Below are 19,122 nucleotides of genomic sequence, written 5' to 3' on the forward strand. Positions count from 1 at the left end.
CTCTTGCCTGCTAGAAAGAAATTTAAATCCCTATCCAGAAAATCTCTCTGCACAGGGAGAAGCGGGCGAATCAAAACATTGCGCATAGAGAAATATTTAGGACAGTGAAAGAGAATATGGGTGATAGAATCAGGTTCCCCAAGATTACAGTTACAGAGTCTATCCTTGTATGGCACACCCCTGTATCTACCGGAGACCACTACTGAGGGGAAAAGGTTGAACCTTGCAAGCATAAAACCCCTCCTAAAGACTGGAATTGTCAAATTAGCGATATATGGTACCATGGAGGTATGCAAGGGGAGGAGGGGTAATGAATAGGGAGAACAAACTCCAAGACTACCGGCATTAATGATCTGCGCCTCTATATCCCAAATTCTCCTCCTTACCACCTGCAAGATTGCTACCTCACCACAGTTATAGAGGGGTTCCAGATCAATACCTAGGGTACCCACCTTTTTCACTATGGCCTGTGACCACTCTGATGCATAGGGAACAGCTAAATGTTGGACCATTAGGCTAGCAGGAGGAGATCGAAAGTGGAGCCAATAGTGTACAAGATTTTGTGTTCTCTGCGGTTTTTCACCAGGTTGGATACCTGATGAAGAGTGCTTCAGAATTTGAAAACTTGCACATCGTTTTGGGGTATTTTGACCAGGTCCTTTTCCCCCCTCTCCTTTTAAAGAGATTCCATTGCAGCTACCTGTAACTTTTATTCTCTGACAATTACCCAGTCACGCTCCCTCTAAGCTGTGGAGCCTTGTGAGCAAAAATTCTACTTTGTGAGCTACTGGCATTAAAGTTGTGAGCGAGCGATTTGGCTGCTGCATAAATCAGTTTGCTCTGGAGCCATCCTTCCTGAGCGAAGACAAAAATGTGTGAGCTGGAGGCTAAAAAACTGTGAGCTGTCTCACTCTAACTCAGCTTAGAGGGAACAGTGATCGCCACATGTTTCAAAAGGACTCACAAATGTTCCAAGAAATTTAAGAACATGATCAGTCCTGCCTCAGAGTGGTCAACCCATTTCTCATACGATGGGTACCAGAGAGAGATCTCCCTCGAAACACATCCTCTTACATAGAGGCTTCACCTATAGATTTTGAACCGATCCAAGGCATTTGCTTCGTCCGAGCAGGCATTTTATAAGTAGTTTCGTAAAGACGGGTGCAAGTTCTTGCTTGTGCTCTGTTGCTTTTCATCCGTGTTTTTACATTTCATGGATTTTGTTGGTCTCCTTGAGTTTCCTTCAAGGTACGTACGTAAGTGCCATCAAGCCGCAGCCGATGTATGGCGACCCCAAGAAGAGGCTTTCAAGGCAAGTGAAAAGCAGTGGTGGTTGGCCATGGCCTTCCCCTGCACACATTTCCTTGATCGTCCCCCTTCCAAGTAGAGAGCCAGTTTGGTGTAGTGGTTAAGTGCACGGACTCTAATCTGGGAGAACCGGGTTTGATTCCCCACTCCTCCACTTGCACCTGCTGATGTGACCTTGGGTCAGTCACAAGCTCTGGCACAGCTGTCCTTGAAAAAGAGCAGTTTGTGTCAGAGGTCTCTCAGCCCCACCCACCTCACAGGGTGTCTGTTGTGGGGAGGGGAAGGGAGAGGAGTTTGTAAGCCCCTCTGAGACTCCAAGTGAAGGGCGGGGTATAAATCCAATCTCCTCCTCCTCCTCCTCCTGACCCTGCTTATTTTCCAAGATCTGACAACCATCAGGCTATACCATGCCCCCTCCCCTCCTTCAGGGTAAGATGGGAGTCGGTGGAGGGGAGTTTTCAAATTTAACGTGTTGATTTGAATACCGGATGATTCGTGAAAGAATTTGGGACATCAAAGCCCAAACAATCCAGGCTGGTGCCAGGGGCACTTGTTACCCCCCTTTCCTTGGCCTCAGATAGGCACCAAATAGTATGGCCCAATATTTCTCTAATCTGGTTATCCCGCTGCAACGGAGAGCCTTTATGCTGGCCAGATTCAATGTTTTCCCCTCATCCTGGGTCTCAGGTAGGTATAGAAGCATTCCGAAATGCAACAGAATCTGCCAATGCTCACTTAGAGAACCCGATACCTTAGATCTTATTCTGCTGCGCTGCCCCTTCCATTCACATCTCCGACTATTTTTGATTAAGCCCGTACTGTCTAGAATCGATTCTGATAATGCAATCAGGTTTCTCCTTGCTGATAAGACACCAGAAGTGACTGTACAGATTGCTGAATTTCTCTCTATGATTTTGGTAGCAAGAAACTACTCTTAAGATTGGTGTGCTCTCAGATTTGTAGATGTAATTTTAGCTTGACGAAGCCCTTATCTTACTGATTTTATATGCCAGTAAAGGTTTTTGTATTGTTGTTGTTGTGTTGATTTGATCTTAGCTGGGGGCTTTGGAAGGGGAAGGAAATGGCTGGTTTTCCACAGGGTTCTGTCTGCCAGGAAGCACCAAATTGAATAGCCTTGCGATCAGAAAGCTGGGGGAGAATGTGTCTGTTTGAAGACTCACGTGCACCGTTGTAATATACAGCTTGAAAACTGACCAAACCAGGTTATGAACTGGCACAACACACACTCAAAATGGCATCAGTGTGTTGAACCAAGAAGCATTTTTGTCTCTCCTAGCTCCAGCAGTGTTCTAGGTATTTTAAGAAAGGGATTTCTGGACATGCTTGTGGAGGGTATGTCTAAATGTGCATCATTTTGCCGCCTGTGCATATCCTAGTCCTGTTTTTAACCTTGATTGGTTGTACTAAGTCCCGCCTAAAGCCAGATGTTTTCGTGTTGCGTAGAGGATGCTGGAAATTAGAGACTGCATCAAGTATAATATTTAAACCAGGTATATATATTTGGAAACCAAACAATGCTGAAATTTCAGAGAGTCATCTGATCAACCAGTGGCTTCTGTGTTTGCAGTCAGAGGTTGCTGTTGACTTCCCTTCACCCAAGAGGGCCAGAAGTATAACCCGATGCCAACTCTACATAATGCTTACTAAGTCTGTTCGCTGTTCTGTGTGGGATGGATAAATGTGTCAAAATATAATATAGAAGACATAGTCCAATGCCATTCAAATACAGTGATGAAATTAGCTATAGAAAGCCATTGTTGTACATACAAAAGACACTGATATTTTAAGAAATCCGGGACCACGCCAGATTTCTTACTGACACATACGCCAGAACTCTAATAACATAGAACAGTCTTCAAAATGTAAATAGTCCCAAAGGAGGTTTTAAGAATTCTCAGGAGTCTGGTGGACAAACTGTATGTAGGCTCCTCCAGTATTTTTTTTTTATGCATGAGCTAGCTTATACCAAGCTTTGTTTCGTCCAAGGCTTCCTCACAAAGACAAAGGCCCAAGTCTTCTGTTCCAAAACGAAAACTTTCACCAACACATTCTTTCCTTATGCAAAGTTGCTTTCAGCTCAAATCATAGTCAGATAGATCTGCTCTCAATCCAGAATATGAGATCCAGAGTATGAATTCGAAGACAAGGTTTCTGGATTTAATTTCACTTGTTTCAAATAAATCTCTTCTTCAGCATTTGTGAGAGGTTTAAAGCAGTTAGGAGCAATAGGGTATGATCCCAATTCGGAGTATCAACTCATTCACAGAAAGACACATAGTAACACACAATATTAAGGCACCAGTCCAATTTCTTACAGAGACCAACGGTTCAAAAGATTTCTAAGGTCATACTCTAGACTGGGAGCAGATCTCGTTGAGTATCTCATAGCCCTTGCAGAATTAATTTTGATTGTTTACTTGCTGCCTACTTGTGAGTAATTGGTTTACTTTTTGTAAACTCAAGATTTGGATGACTATTACTTATTTTTTATTGCCTCTAAAGTTTCTTGTTTAGTGCATGGATTTTCTATATAGTTTCTATGTGCGGTGGCAGTGGTTTCTACTATTTTATGTTTCTTTAAGTAGTCAGTCATTATCTTGGGTTCTATGTGTTTGGATTTATATAAAGCTCTGTAAGGTTCTAATAATGGAATTTGTTTTCTCTTTGTTTGTAGATTCCCTTTTGAGTCACATAATAAGTGTATATATCAGGATGTCTTGAGCTCTTTGACCCTCCATGACAGAATTTTTAATGTTCTTGGGGTTTTATGCCGCTGTTTTTGTCTAGCGTATTATAAATCTTTTTGTATTTGATTTGAGGTGATAGTTTCTAGCATTTTTTCTGCAATTAATTCCTTATGTGTTTTCTTATTTCCAGTTGTTTTGTGAAGAAGTTCTAATTTATGTATCTTTGCTTGTATAGCCTTTATTTTTTACTGTCAGTTTCTGTTATGAAACTTAGTTACTTTACTTCTTTATTGCAGTTATTGGAATAGGTTTTGTAGTAGATGAATCGTTTTGTTAAGAAATAGTCGCAGTTATTTAAGGGGGGAAAAACATTTGCTGTGTTTTGCGCTTTCTTTCACTGTAATATTTCCTCTATTTCTCTGCATGTTTGCTGACTGTGGCTCCAAAGTCCTTGTGGCCAATTCAATGTGAACTAGGAGTTCACTCCTTGGGGTTCCCAGGGACACGTGTGAAGACAGGGGGGTCAGCCTTCTCCACAGTGTTGTTTTCTTGAACCAAAGCAACCCTTAGAGAGCTGTTGTCCCATAGGAGAACTCGTAAGAAAGTTTTGCCAGTGGGCCAATAGATGTTTCCAGCAGGGAACTCCCAGAACGTGTCCATTGATGGGAAGGACTTTGAGTGTGACTCGGTCCTCAGCTTTAAGATACTGTGAACCACTTACTTGGGAGTCACTCCTGCTGCATCTGGTGGGGCTTTCTTCTGAGGAACTGGGCAGCTGAAACTGACTGCTAGCATCGCTTGGGTCTAATCCTGTTCCGCAGAATATGTGGCACGGGAGTGGCTTGGCGAAATGGAACACTGTTGTGTTTCTCTTGGTCACTCTTGATCTTTTGTTTGTTTTCTTCTAGTTCTGCACGGCGAGCGCTCTATAAAAGATGCACTATTACCGGTATTCTTCTGCTGAAGTCAGCTGTTGGTACAAATACCTGCTCTTCAGTTACAATATAATATTTTGGGTAAGTATGCATTGGCGGTGTTAGCAGTGCCTGTGTGGTATCTAACATGGCGGTGGACCTTTAAATGGACGTTTCGCTCTATTCAAATCAAAGAGATTGGCTTATAAGTAGGCAGTGCGATAGGCATCTAAACACAGTGGCATCTCATCTTATGAAATCGCGTGTTGGTGGAGTCCGTTTTCTCTCCTCTTCCCTCCCTCCTCCTGCATTTCAGGTCCTGAAACTGAAAATCCAAGAGGCTACTGATAGCTAGTATGGTGCTTCTTGATATTGCCCCTTTAATAGAAGCCTGGCACATAGGGAACGTAGCCGAGGAGACTTTCCCCACATTTCCAGGCTTGGGAAGGTTTAGTCTGCTTAATTTCTTCTTGCCAGGCTGTGGTTTTGGAGCACAAGAATAGGACCAGAATGAAAAAAGTAGCAATTTGAATATCGAGGGAGGTAGATGAATGAGTTGACCTTTAGTGGCACAGTGGTAGAGTATCTGCTTCGCTTGCAGAAGGTCCCTAGTTAAACCCTGTGCATCAACAGTTAACAGGATCAAACAGGAGACAATGTGAAAAACTTCTGCAAGACAGAGTAGACAAAGACCGACGTCGGTAGACCGGTGTTCGTTCTTGGTATAAGGCCGTGTCATGTGCCCGTCCCCAAGCCATGCAAAAATCGACATGGTAGTGGTGGAATTATGGTGACCCCGTAGTGTAGGTGGTCACTCTCTGCATAGCAACCCCTGGACTTCCTTGGTGGTCTCCCATCCAGATACTAACCAGGACCGACCCTGCTTAGTTTCCGAGAGCTGACAAGTTTGGATTAGCCTGGGCTGTCCAAGTCAGGGCGTAAAGCACAACAAATTGGGCAACGTACAACTGAACCGTCATATAATCCCATAGCCCCCCAAAATATTGATCAAATGTACTGTAAAAAGCATGGAGCTGCGGTGGCTCAAGTGGTTAAGACGCTGAACTGCAGGCTGTGGAAGGTCGGTAGTTCAGCAGTTCGAGACCCAAGTGTGCCGCATGACGGAGCAAGCTCCCGTCTCTAGTTCTAGCTCCTGCCAACCTAGCAGTTCAAAAGCAAGAAATCGCAAGTAGATAAGTAGGTACCACTTCGGTGGGAAGGGAACAGCGTTCCGTGCGCTTTGGTGTTTAGTCATGTCGGCCACGTGACCACGGAAATGTCTTTGGACAGCGCTGGCTCTTCGGCTTTGAAACGGAGATGAGCGCCGCAACCCTAGAGTCGGACTCGACTGGCTTTCGAGCAAGGGAACCTTTACCTTTACTGTAAAAAGCATGGTCGCAGTTGTGCTGTTTTTTCTGATGGTGGTGGGTTCCAATTGCGTCAAAGGTAACCAAAAAAAAAAAGAAAAAGAAAAAAAGACCAAGTAAGTAGTATGAAAACAAGAGAAACCAGAGGGCAGCTGAAAGTGTTGCGTGAACAGGCTCCACCCCCAACTGGAACAAATTTCCCATTTGGAATAGCGTCTGTGTGGCTTCTCCCGCAAGGCGAGGGATATAATTCGAAACAAACAAATAAATGTATGGGGACAACTGTGCTGCCAAGTGATTGTGCGATATGTTCCTTCGTTAGTTTCAGAGGGTAGCCCTGCTGGCCTGCAGCAAAGCAGAGCTCCCTGCATCAGCTCTGCTGAAGGGGTCTTTGACTCTCAAAGGCTTATACCCTGAAAAATCTTGTTAGTCTCGAAGGGGCTACTGGACTGAAACCTAGATAGCCCGTAGTTGTGTACCCAGATCTCCAGTCTTCCAGAAATTTAATGTGTGTGTGTGGGGTGGAGGTATTAACTCGGTGCTTCACAAGCGTTCTATGAAGTGTGAATGTGTAAGCAGAGATAGGGAAACGTCAACCTGTGTGGTGTGGTTGTAGTGGTTAAGAGTGTGGGACCTGAGAGACCTGGGTTCTAATCCCCACTTGTGCCATGGATGCTCGCTGCGTGGCCTCGAGCCAGTCTCACTCTCTCAGCGTAACCTACCTCGCAGGGTTCTTCTTCTTCTTCTTCTTCTTCTTCTTCTTCTTCTTCAGGAGGAGGAGGGGGGGATATTGGATTTATACCCCGCCCTTCATTCAGAGTCTCAGAGGGGCTGACAAACTCCTTTCCCTTCCCCTCCCCACAACAGACACCCTGTGAGTTAGGTGGGGCTGAGAGACCTCTGAGAGAACAGCTCTGATAGAACTATGGCTTGCCCAAGGTTGTCCAGCAGCTGCGAGTGGAGGAGTGGGGAGTCAAACCCGGTTCTCCCAGATTAGAGTCTGCGCACTTAACCACTACTCCAAACTGGCAAACTGGGAAAGGCTTATAATTTGATAAATGACATCTGCTTTTGCTTTCTTTGTTCGAATAACCACAGAGCTTTCGTCCAACGAGGCTCACTTGCCTCCAGTCAGAACTCTGAAGCTTTATGGCTTTAGAACAGGTTATTTGATCTGTGTCCAGATTTCATTTCTTTTGTCCTCTGCCTATATAACAAGGGACCCGGATGTGCCCTTCCCAATAACTTGTGTGCCACAGAAACAAGTATTGTCTTGAACCCAATAATGTTCCGGCAAAGCTTTTGAACAAAGGGTGCCTAACTCGGGTGTGGTCGTGTGTGTGTGTGTGAGAGAGAGAAACTTTGGTTCGTTTGCTTGTTCAGTGCATTTACACCCTTCCTTTCTGTCACAATATCCTGCAGGATTTATACCCTGCCTTTCTGCACTCCTTCCCAAGGCAGCCCACAGATTAAAAACAGCCTTAAATAAAAACTCGCTTTAAAGAAGAAGAAGAGGAGATTGGATTTATACCCCGCCCTTCACTACCCAAAGGTGTCTCAGAGCGGCTCACAAACTCCTTTCCCCTCCCCGCTCCACAACAGACACCCTGTGAAGTAGGTGGGGCTGAGAGAGCTCTTGATAGAAACTGCTCTTTTTCAAGAACAGCTCTTATCAGAGCTACGGCTTGCTCAAGGTCATCCAGCCCGGTGCAAGTGGAGGAGTGGGGAATCAAACCCGGCTCTCCCAGATTAGAGTCCGTGCACTTAACCACGACACCAAACTGGCACCAAAAAAAAAAGCAAACCATGAAAACGAACCAAAAATAAAACCAAATTAAAATACAAACATAATAAAAGTATATGTACATTAAAAATAACCATTACAAACAGGGCAAGAAGGAGGGGTCACCGAGGGAATGCTAGATGAAGTAAGAAAAGTTTTCACCCACCAGTGGAAAACAGCAGCAGAAGGGTGACTAGAATCTGGAATCTGCCGCCAGAGGATGTAGTGGTGGCCACAGGAATAAACAAAAGGGGATTAGGTAGGTTCACGGAGGGGAAGGCCTCAGCCTCTGTGCCCTGTTGTTGGCCCTCCGGAGGAAACGATTGGCCACTGTGTGGAACAGGATGCTGGACTAGATAGATCAGGGGTGTCAAACATGTGGCCCGGGTGCCAGATGAGCCCCCCAGAGGGCTTCTGTAAGGCCCGCAGTGGAACTGGCCATCTCCTGCTTCCAGTTCTGCTGCTGCTGCTGCATCATAGCTTGCTTCGCCAGACTCTCTTAGTCACTCAGCCATTTCATGTTTTCCCCTGGGTCCCAGACTCAGAACTCTGAGCATGAGATTTCTGCGGTGAATGTCAATAAAGCAAAAGTAGGTTTGCAGTTTACAGATACACCTTTGAGCAGCATTCTCAAGATTGCAACAGCACAGACATTTTGATGCAATGATTCAGAGCAAGAGGTGTCATTTATCAGATACTGTTAAGTAAACAAAATATTGCAAGAGTGCTAATGGTTTAAGTTAAAAAAAAATCTTTGTGTTTGTGTCCTTTATAAAGTTTATATCTCCGCTACCTGGCATTAGGAGCTGCGGTGGCTCAAGTGGTTAAGACGCTGAACTGCAGGCTGTGGAAGGTCGGTAGTTCAGCAGTTCGAGACCTGAGTGTGCCGCATGACGGAGTGAGCTCCGGTCTCTGGGCCCAGCTCCTGCCAACCCAGCAGTTCGAAAGCAAGAAATTGCAAGTAGATAAATAGGTACCACTTCGGTGGGAAGGTAACAGCGTTCCGTGCGCCTTGGTGTTTAGTCATGTCGGCCACATGACCACGGAAACGTCTTTGGACAGCGCTGGCTCTTCGTCTGTGAAACGGAGATGAGCACCGCAACCCTAGAGTCGGATTCGACTGGCTTTCGAGCAAGGGAACCTTTACCTTTACTATAAAAAGCATGGTCGCAGTTGGAACCTTTACCTTTTTACCTGGCATTACATTTTATGACACGCATGGCCCGGCCCAAAAAGGTCTAATTTATGCGAGATCCGGCCCTCATAACAAATGAGTTCGACACCCCTGAGATAGACCATTGGTCTTGATCCATCAGGGCTGTTCTTATGTTCTATGTGGCTTCTGTAGGATATTTCTTTCCCCGTTTTTAATTATCAACATGCCTCTTTGGTGTATGGCTTATGGGCTGTTAAAACCCGAATAAAGTGAAGGAAGTGCTCCTTTTTTGCTGTCAAGTTGCAGCTGACTTATGATAACCCCATCAGATTTTCAAGGCAGGAGACGTTCAGAGGTGGTTTTCTATCGCCTGCCTCTGCAGAGCCCCCCTGGACTTCCTTGGAGGTCTCCCAGCCGAGTACTAACCGGGCCCGACCCTGCTTAGCTTTCCAAGATCTGACAAGATCAGGCCAGCCTGCGCCATTTAGGTCAGGGCAAGTGCTCCCTTACTGGTTTGTAAAGGCCAGCGGCCGCTCGCTTGTGTCAAAGGGCCATCCCAAGCATAGACTGAAACTTTCAGGTGCCCTCTTCTTTTTTGGTCCGGGAAGTTTTATGCACTGAACTTCAACTCCCCATTTTATGGTCATTAAGTATTTGTTGTTGTTGTTCAGTCGCACAGTCGAGTCCGACTCTCCACGCCCCCATGGACCAGATCACGCCAGGCCCTCCTGTCTTCCGCCGTCCTCTGAAGTTGGCTCAATTTCATGCTCATTGCATCGATGACACTGTCTAACCATCTCATCCTTTGCTGTCCCCGTCTTCTTTGACCTTCCATCTTTCCCAGCATCAGGGTCTTCTCCAGGGAGTGCTCCCTTCTCATCTGGTGGCCAAAGTATTTGAGCTTCAGCTTCATTATCTGGCCTTCCAGGGAACAGTCAGGGTTGATTTCTTTTAGGATTGACTGATTTGATCTCCTTGCAGTCCAAGGGACTCTCAAGAGTCTTCTCCAGCACCATAGTTCAAAAGAATCTATTCTTCGGCGCTCGGCCTTCCTTATAGTCCAACTCTCGCAGCCATACACGACTACTGGGAATTAAGTATAGCGAGATTGATATCCACACCTGAGGGAACTGGACTTTGGAAATGAACAAAGAATGAACAGTACTTGTGAAGGGGTGGGGGAAAATATCCAACCCTCTGACCAGTTCTCGTTAGTTGGATTCGAAAAGTTCTTGTGACCTGATCAAATTTTCCACTGACACACGACTTCCTTTTCCCTCTCCAAGTCTCTTTGTTTGTTGTGAGTCGCGCTTGTGGCATTACTGCAAATGAGACAGTGGTTCCCCCCCCCTCTTTTCTCTTTCCTCCTTATCAAAGGTACCATTTTGTCAGCGTTTCCTGCTGTCGATCTACATGACTTCCTGTCATCGCATGCAAGTTACCTGCGATGGCCAGGGTCGGGAGCAGCTTTGGCTTTTGGCCCCAGTAAAATGTGTTCAGTCTTCCGGGTTCCGCAGAAGAGTTTAACACTGTCTGTTGTGGGGGTACTTTATATGGGAAACGTAACTGGTTCGAATCTTGGTGTGCAGTGCACCCATTTGTCAGATAAGCCAGTGCTTCCCAACCTTTTGGGGGCGGGGCCACAATCATCCGAGGGAAAACTCTATGGTTTTCCCTCGGATGATTGTGGCCCCGTCCCCAGCGTGCCCAGCGTCATCACATCACTTCCGGGTGACGTGCGCACGCACGCACTCCAGCCGCCAGCCGGGAGTTCCCCGCTGCGGCTAAAAAAGCACTTGGCAACCGTATCACACACTCTAAATAGTCCACTTTCAGTCCATTTCCAATGCACTTTCCAACTGGGTTTTACTGTGTGAACTGGCAAAATCCAGTTGTAAAATGCATTGAAAGTGGATTATTTAGTGTGCGCGATCAGAGCCCAAGTCTTCCCCTGGCTTCACAGTTATTAAGATCAGAACATGATGCATATGGAAAAAATTACGTAGTGATGATGACCTCTGAAAGATGAGCTCTCACAGACTCTTGGCTTTTCCTAAAATTGCTGTCCCGGTGGCCTCACCAGAACAGATTCCTTCTGTGGCAATAATTTGTTGTTGTTCAGTCGCACAGTCCGACTCTTCGTGATCCCATGGACCAGATCCCGCCAGGCCCTCCTGTCTTCCGCTGTCCTCTGAAGTTGGCTCAATTTCATGTGCGTTGCATCTATGACACTGTCTAACCATCTCATCCTTTGCCGTCCCCGTCTTCTTTGACCTTCAGTCTTTCCCAGCATCAGGGTCTTCTCCAGAAGTGATCTGTTTCAGTGGTAGATCGATTTGCCTTATAGCTCTCTGTCCATGGAGAGGATGCTTTGGGTGACAGGAACGGCCACCCTGCCCCCAAATTGTTCGTCTCTCTATGTCTAATAGCCAAGCGTTCCTCTCTGTGATGGGTGGGTATCCCTGTGTCCCAGTGTCTGGGCCGCCAAACCCCGCACCGAGACCCTCGACCACCGGACGGTGGACCACCCCTGCAGCAGCAACTCCCCGGGCCTTACCTGGGGAAGCAGCAGGACACTCCCTGAGTCCCTGGCTGAAGGGGGGGGCTGCCTGGGTGCCGGCCCCCACAAGAAGACCAAGGGACGGTCGGCCCCAGGGGCGTCGGAGGGTCCTGCCTGGGGGCCGTGGTGGCTGTAGTGGAAGCCCAGTCGACCCCCCAGGTGACCACTCGTGCTTGGCCGATTCCCTGCGGCTTCCACCTGGGCCCTCCCACAACGACGGAGGGTGGCAGGCCACAGGAAGAGGGGGGGCTCTGCTGCCACCGCAGAGGCTAGCCCGGCTCCTCGGTGCAACGGTGTAGCATGGCCCCACCCTGTCTGGGTGGAGCGCGTTGGGAATACATGTGGGGCGGGGCTATGCAGAGAAGGGCTAGGCGCGGGAGACGGGAGCGGGGAGGTATATAAGGTGCACGGGAAGGAGGTCAAGGGGGAGGAGAGGACTGGAAAGCTGGAGAAACCAGAAGAGAGAGAGAGAGATGGCCGTGACCAATGTTCCCTCTAAGCTATGGAGCCCTGTGAGCAAAAATTCTACTTTGTGAGCTCCTGGCATTAAAGTTGTGAGCAGGAGCTTTGGCTGCTGCATAAATTAGTTTGCTCTGGAGCCCTCCTTCCTGAGCTGAGACAAAAATGTGTGAGCCAGAGGCTAAAAAACTGTGAGCTTGCTCACACTAACTCACCTTAGAGGGAACACTGGCTGTGACCCAGCCGGGGAGGCGGAGGACAGTGAAGCAACCCCCTCCCCTTTCCTGTCTGAAACCTCTGTGTACCAGGATCTGGAGAGCCAACCCGCCGGGGAACCACGGTGACCGGCGTGGGCGACATGGGCGTGGGTCAATTTCCTGACACCCTGTCTCTCAGTCCCCAGTCCCCTGTATGCCTGTTTGGCTTAGAGTTGCCAGGCAACCCCAGCAACTGTTGGGGGGGGGGGCTTACTGGCAGCAAGGAAGTGACATCACTGGTGATGTCGCTACTGGCATGCACAGGAAGTGAGGTCATTGCTTCACCGGTGACATGGGACAGTCTGGTATTTGTGCATCAATGCAACGAAACTGTTTTTACCGTAGAGTTTCTGCCCAGATAGCCAGATTGTTCCATGTTGCTGGTGATATGATGATGGTCACTGCCAATGTTCCCTCTAAGCTGTGGAGTCTTGTGAGCAAGAATTCTACCTTGTGAGCTACTGGCATTAAAGTTGTGAGCCAGCGATTTGGCTGCTGCATACATTAGTTTGCTCTGGAGCCCTCCTTCCTGAGCGGAGACAAAAATGTGTGAGCCGGAGGGTAAAAAATTGTGAGCTAGCTCACACTAACTCAGCTTAGGGGGAACACTGGTCACTGCTGGTGTGTGCTGGAAGTGATGTCGCTTGCAACGCTGGCTTAAACGTCTCCTTGCTGCTGTGAAGTCTCTCCTACGGGCCACGTGATTGGAAGCGGGGATCCCCTGCCCCCATTGGGAGGCTGCCAACCCTAGTTTGGCTGTTGCCCCCTCTACGCACGCACCAGTCGGGGCCCATGGATAGCTGAAGGAGCCAGAGGGGAGGGGAGTCAGTTCGTGTCATACAAGGTCTGAGACTTCAGGGAGTGAGTCTGGAGGGATCCTGTCTCAGAGCTGGGTTGGAGAGTAAGGTAAAGGTCTCCCTTGCTCGAAAGCCAGTTGAGTCCGACTCTAGGGTTGCGGTGCTCATCTCCGTTTCAAAGCCGAAGAGCCAGCGCTGTCCGAAGACGTTCCCGTGGTCATGTGGCCGGCATGACTAAACACCAAGGCGCACGGGACGCTGTTGCCTTCCCACCGAAGCGGTACCTATTTATCTACTTGTAATGTCTTGCTTTCGAACTGCTAGGTTGGCGAGTAACCAATCTAAAACAGTGAATGTTTTGAGTGAGAGTTTGTGCTTCCAGGGGAGTAGGCAGGAAGGAATCCTCTCTCGGGAGACTTTGTATGTCTCAGAGCCTTGCTTTTTGGGCTGAAGCTAGCTAATTTCACTGAGCCTTTAAAAGAGCAGACTGGGCTGGCTCAGAGTCTGGTTTTCAGGGGTTGCAGGCTTACCGTTACTAGAATTTCCAGAAGGAGTTCACACTGAGAGCCGGTTTGGTGTCGTGGTTAAGTGCGCGGACTCTAATCTGGGAGAACCGGGTTTGATTCCCCACTCCTCCACTTGCACCTGCCGGATGACCTTGGGCAAGCCGTAGTTCTTTCAGAGCTGTTCTTGAAAAAGGGCATTTTCTGTCAGAGCTCTCTCAGCCCCGCCTACCTCACAGGGTGTCTGTTGTGGGGAGGGGAAGGGAAAGGAGTTTGTAAGCCGCTCTGAGACTCCTTTTGGGTAGTGAAGGACGGGGTATAAATCCAATCCCTCCTCCTCCTCCTCCTCCTCCTCCTCCTCTTCTTCCCCTTCCTCCCCTTCCTCCCCTTCCTCCCCTTCCTCCTCTTCCTCTTCCTCCTCCTCTTCTTCTTCCTCTTCCTCCTCTTCCTCCTCTTCTTCCTCTTCCTCCTCTTCCTCCTCTTCCTCTTCTTCCTCCTCTTCCTCTTCCTCCTCTTCCTCTTCTTCTTCTTCCTCGTCCTCGTCCTCCTCGTCCTCTTCCTCGTCGTCCTCTTCCTCCTCGTCGTTCTCTTCGTCGTCGTCCTCATCCTGTGGAGTTCCTAAAGCCGGAGAAAGGCCAAAGATTCACCTCAGGAACCAAAGCTTGGCTAAGAGCTGCCCTCTGCACTCCCAAATAGTCATTTGCGTCGTTATGGCTTGGGAAGCTGAGCAAAAATGTTGTGTGTTATACTTCTACAAAGTCTCAAGCCTCTTGACTGAACAGCCTTATTCCATCCAAGGAAAGCTAAATAAAAGTTACTGGTTTTCCCCCACTGTTTCCCTCAGGCATCATCTGGAATTACTGCTTTCAGAAGCTTAACTTAGGGCCTGCCTCTCAGGGGAGGCTTGGATAGACCACACTGGTCAAACAACACTGCACGTTGGAGGCGACACTGCGTGGGGGTGGTGGCGGGAGTAGTTGGAGGTGGAAAAAGTGGAAGCCGGCACAAAGCTGGGGGGGGGGGGCGGGCTGTGAGGAGTAGAAGAATGGGCTCTTCCTCCTCCAATAAGTCCTCATGGGTCTTTGTGTCATATCCTTTATATCCGTGGCCACTGTTTGCCCTCTGTGTATCTGGGATGAACTTCGAGCCGTCTCATTACAGCTTCCTCTTTGGCCAGAGGCAGAGGAATTTGTGCGAGTCTGCCCAATTTTGGCAACATTGCTGTGCGTCAATAAAATAAGCTGTGCGTAGAGATGGAGCTGCGGTGGCTCAAGTGGTTAAGACGCTGAACTGCAGGCTGTGGAAGGTCGGTAGCTCAGCAGTTCGAGACCTGGGTGCCGCATGATGGAGTGAGCTCCCGTCTCTAGTTCCAGCTCCTGCCAACCAAGCAGTTCGAAAGCAAGAAATTGCAAGTAGATAAATAGGTACCGCTTCGGTGGGAAGGTAACAGCGTTCCGTGCACCTTGGTGTTTAGTCATGCCGGCCACATGACCACGGAAACGTCTTTGGACAGCGCTGGCTCTTCGGCTTTGAAATGGAGATGAGCACCGCAAGCCTAGAGTCAGATTCGACTGGCTTTCGAGCAAGGGAGCCTTTACCTTTACCTGTTTAGAGATGGATCTCTCCACTGTATGCTAATACTCCAATAATTCCATAATGATTTTGTGTCCCATAAGGTTGCATTCTGCAACCTCCCTTTGAGGTTTCAGACTTGCTGAATAATACTGCTGCAGGGCGTGTGGTGTTTTGCAAATGATCGGAAAACTGAAATATATATTTAAAGCACAAAAAACACACAAACCTGGGCTGCATCCTGCCCGCTGTGCTCAACTTACTGTGGGACCTTCCTCATCGGGGGGGGGGGCTCTTACTGCCGCAGAAGGTGCTTTGCTCTAGGGCAGTGGTGGCGAACCTATGGCACGGGGGCCAGAGGTAGCACTCAGAGCCCTCTCTGTGGGCACGCGTGCCATCGCCCCAGCCAGGCCCAGACCGTCATTAAAGTGTCGAATTCTCTGCCAAATAATTTTAAGTAAATGAAAGCATTTGGGATTGCTTTCCTTACTTTGTTTGGATCCTCTTAAGTTAATGTATGGGTTGTTTTTTCTAAAGTAAAACCTCAGTATTCAGGTTAGATTGCCGTGTTGGCACTTGGAGATCTATAAGTGGGTTTTGGGTCGCAGTTTGGGCACTCGGTCTCTAAAAGGTTCGCCATCACCGCTCTAGGGCAATGGTTCCCCATCTTTTCGATATGGTGACCCACAAGTTCTAAGCTGTTTGATATTGTGACCCATTTTTTTAAAAAAACCATGCATAAATCATAAAAACTGTGAAAGTCTACAACCCGCCTTTTGCGCTGTTCTAGAGGAAGAAGAAGAAGAAAAAGATTGGATTTATACCCCGCCCTTCACTCGGAGTCTCAGAGTGGCTTACAAACTCCTTTCCCTCTCCCTCCCCACAACGGACACCCTGTGAGGTAGTTGGGGCCGAGAGAGCTCTTTCCAGAACTGTCCTTGAGAGAACAGCTCTGACAGAACTATGGCTTGCCCGAGGTCATCCCGCAGCTGCAAGTGGAGGAGTGGGGAATCAAATGCGGTTGTCCCAGATTAGAGTCCGCGCACTTCACCACGACACCAATCTGGCTCTTGAAACATTTTTGTCTTCTTTGCATCCTGAAGTATGTTTCTTGCGAAGATAATTTGTTTTGTTTTCTCCTCCTTTGGCCTCTCGCTGTGCAAAAGCTAACTAACTAGAAATGGCACCCAGCGGTGTTTATTGTTGGGAGTCCTAACATAAACTGCATCTGGAGAGGGTAGAACTCAAAAGAGGTGGAAGCCTGGATAAATACTATGCCTCAGTCTGGAAAACCCCTGTCCCCTCTGTCTGGAGGAGGAACAAAATTAGGTACTTGGGAGGACAGGGCAACGTGGTATAGTGGTTAGAGTGTTGACCTCAGACTATGGAAGGCCTAGGCTCAAGTCAGCCCTCGACCAAGTGGCTCACAGAGGGAGTGTGAAGCTAGTTTTTTGCTCTGCTGGGCACTTTTTGCTTGAATCTCATTGCATTCTTTCAAACCTGAGCGAGGCAGCAGTTACGGGCAATGCCTTCTGGGAGGAAGCTTTTCACATGGATATCTGTGTGCCACTCTTGACCGTGACTTGAGTCCTTCCCATTATGATGCTGTCTTTCACCATAGCGACTGTTTCTAGGCATGGAGTGATGATTCAGTAATGATTTTCCTAGTGACTAATGACTTTTATGTATCTTTCTCTCTCCCCCCCCCCCCCATTTAGCTGGAGTCGCCTTTCTTTGAGTTGTGCCAGCCAGAACTGTGTTCCTGCCCAAAAATAGCCCTGGAGACTATAGAAGGCCTAGGCTCAAGTCAGCCCTTGACCAAGTGGCTCACAGAGGGAGTATGAAGCTAGTTTTTGCTCTGCTGGGCACTTTTTGCTTGAATCTCATTGCATTTTTTCAAACCTGAGTGAGGCAGCAGTTACAGGCAATGCCTTCTGGGAGGAAGCTTTTCACATGGATATCTGTGTGCCACTCTTGACCATGACTTGAGTCCTTCCCATTATGATGCTGTCTTTCACCATAGCGACTGTTTCTAGGCATGGAGTGATGATTCAGTAATGATTTTCCTAGTGACTAATGACTTTTATGTATCTTTCTCTCCACCCCCCCTCTTGGAGTTGGTCTCTGGGCCTGGAGTGAAAAGGTAAGGAAAGTGTGACTCTTAAACTGGCAGGTTGAACCTGTTACTTAAAAAATAAAATAAAAAATGAGCCCCTCTTTTACATTTTACTTTTTGAGGATTCATTTGCAGTGTAACTCCATACCGCTTATTTATTTACAAAACTTACACCCCTGCTTTCTGCCTTCGTAAGAGCCACAAAATGGAGCTGTGGTGGCTCAAGTGGTTAAGATGCTGAACTGCAGGCTGTGGAAGGTTGGTAGTTCAGCAGTTCGAGACCCGAGTGTGCCGCATGACGGAGTGAACTCCCGTCTCTAGTTCCAGCTCCTGCCAGCCTAGCAGTTCGAAAGCAAGAAATTGCAAGTAGATAAATAGGGACCACTTCGGTAGGAAGGGAACAGCGTTCCGCGCACCTTGGTGTTTAGTCATGCCGGCCACATGACCACGGAAACGTCTTCGGACAGCACTGGCTCTTCGGCTTTGAAACGGAGATGAGCACCGTAACCCTAAAGTCGGACTCGACTGGCTTTCGAGCAAGGGGAACCTTTACCTTTACTTTTTACATGATTGTAGGGTGCTGAGGCTTTGGGGCAGATGCTTCTCTGCCATTAACCAAAGTGGGGGGGGAGTGATTTGCAAGTCAGGGCAGGGGAAGAGAAGGCAAAAGGGACTTGTTTACATTTCACTTAAATTAGAGGTTACATCTGAAGCTTGGTGGACTGCATGTAGAGTCTCAATTATGGTATCTCTCCCCCACCCCCGTTTTTTTTAAAAAAGGCTCATTCTTCACAGGTTCCACCGGCCACAAAAAACATTCTTATTTCACCAGCCTTCGATGCTTCTGATTTGTTCTTATCTCACCAGCCTTCGGCGTGCTGGGAAGCTGGCGTTTCCTTTTTGAAAGGTTTTCAGTTTTGCAGTAAACAGCTGAAGTACTTTCGCACATGAATGCCGGTTTGAGTTTCAGGGGTTTCTATTGCGTCAAACCGCTTTGGAGATCTGGCCAAATCTGGTGTGTGTCAAAATCTAGACATACCTTTTATTCAGCTGTTCTTCTCCATCCCCACTGTCCTTTCTGGCAGTTTGCAAGTACAAGATCACATCAAGAAATTAAGACTTCCGCGTGATGCTGGTTATTTGATAGTGCTTTTGTTCACTGTATCCAGCATAGTGTTGTGGCTGAAGTGTCCTATGAGGAGGATCTGGGAAACCAAGGTTCGGATCCTCACTGGGCGACCTTGGCCCAGCCACACTGTCACAGCCTAGCCTACCTCACAGGGTTGTTGTGAGGATAAAACGGAGGAGAGGAGAACTGCTGGTTTTGGGGGAAAGGCAGGATGTAAATAAAGTGAATAAGCAGTAAATAGATATCAGGAGTACATGCCTTCAGTCAGTTTTGGGAATAGTGGTGGCCAGGGCTATTTTTGGGCAGGAACGGAGTTCCGGCTGGCTCCTGAGTTGGCCACCACCAGCAGGGACTCATTAGCATAATAGGCCACACCCAACAGCAGAAACTCATTAGGAATGGCTACATTAGGGGTGTGTGGCCTAACATGCAAAGGAGTTCCTGCTACAAAAAAAGGCCCTGGGTTTTGACCACAAACAAGGTAAACAGAATA

The 19,122-nt window shown here is 47.9% G+C and overlaps 1 protein-coding gene across 1 annotated transcript in view; it reads left to right on the forward strand.

The window, feature by feature from the left end:
* Positions 1-282: 282 nt before the first annotated feature.
* The window catches only part of TSPAN14 (tetraspanin 14), a 34,571-nt gene continuing 15,731 nt past the window's right edge, over positions 283-19,122 (forward strand). The window contains exons 1-5 of the mRNA XM_015417449.1: positions 283-288; positions 587-642; positions 4,983-5,032; positions 17,103-17,115; positions 17,494-17,527. Coding sequence (XP_015272935.1) covers positions 283-288; positions 587-642; positions 4,983-5,032; positions 17,103-17,115; positions 17,494-17,527 — 159 coding nt within the window. The remainder of the gene's footprint in view (positions 289-586; positions 643-4,982; positions 5,033-17,102; positions 17,116-17,493; positions 17,528-19,122) is intronic.

Source organism: Gekko japonicus, unplaced genomic scaffold, assembly GCF_001447785.1.
Source record: "Gekko japonicus isolate JY-2015 unplaced genomic scaffold, Gekko_japonicus_V1.1 scaffold2974, whole genome shotgun sequence".
Lineage (NCBI taxonomy): Eukaryota > Metazoa > Chordata > Lepidosauria > Squamata > Gekkonidae > Gekko > Gekko japonicus.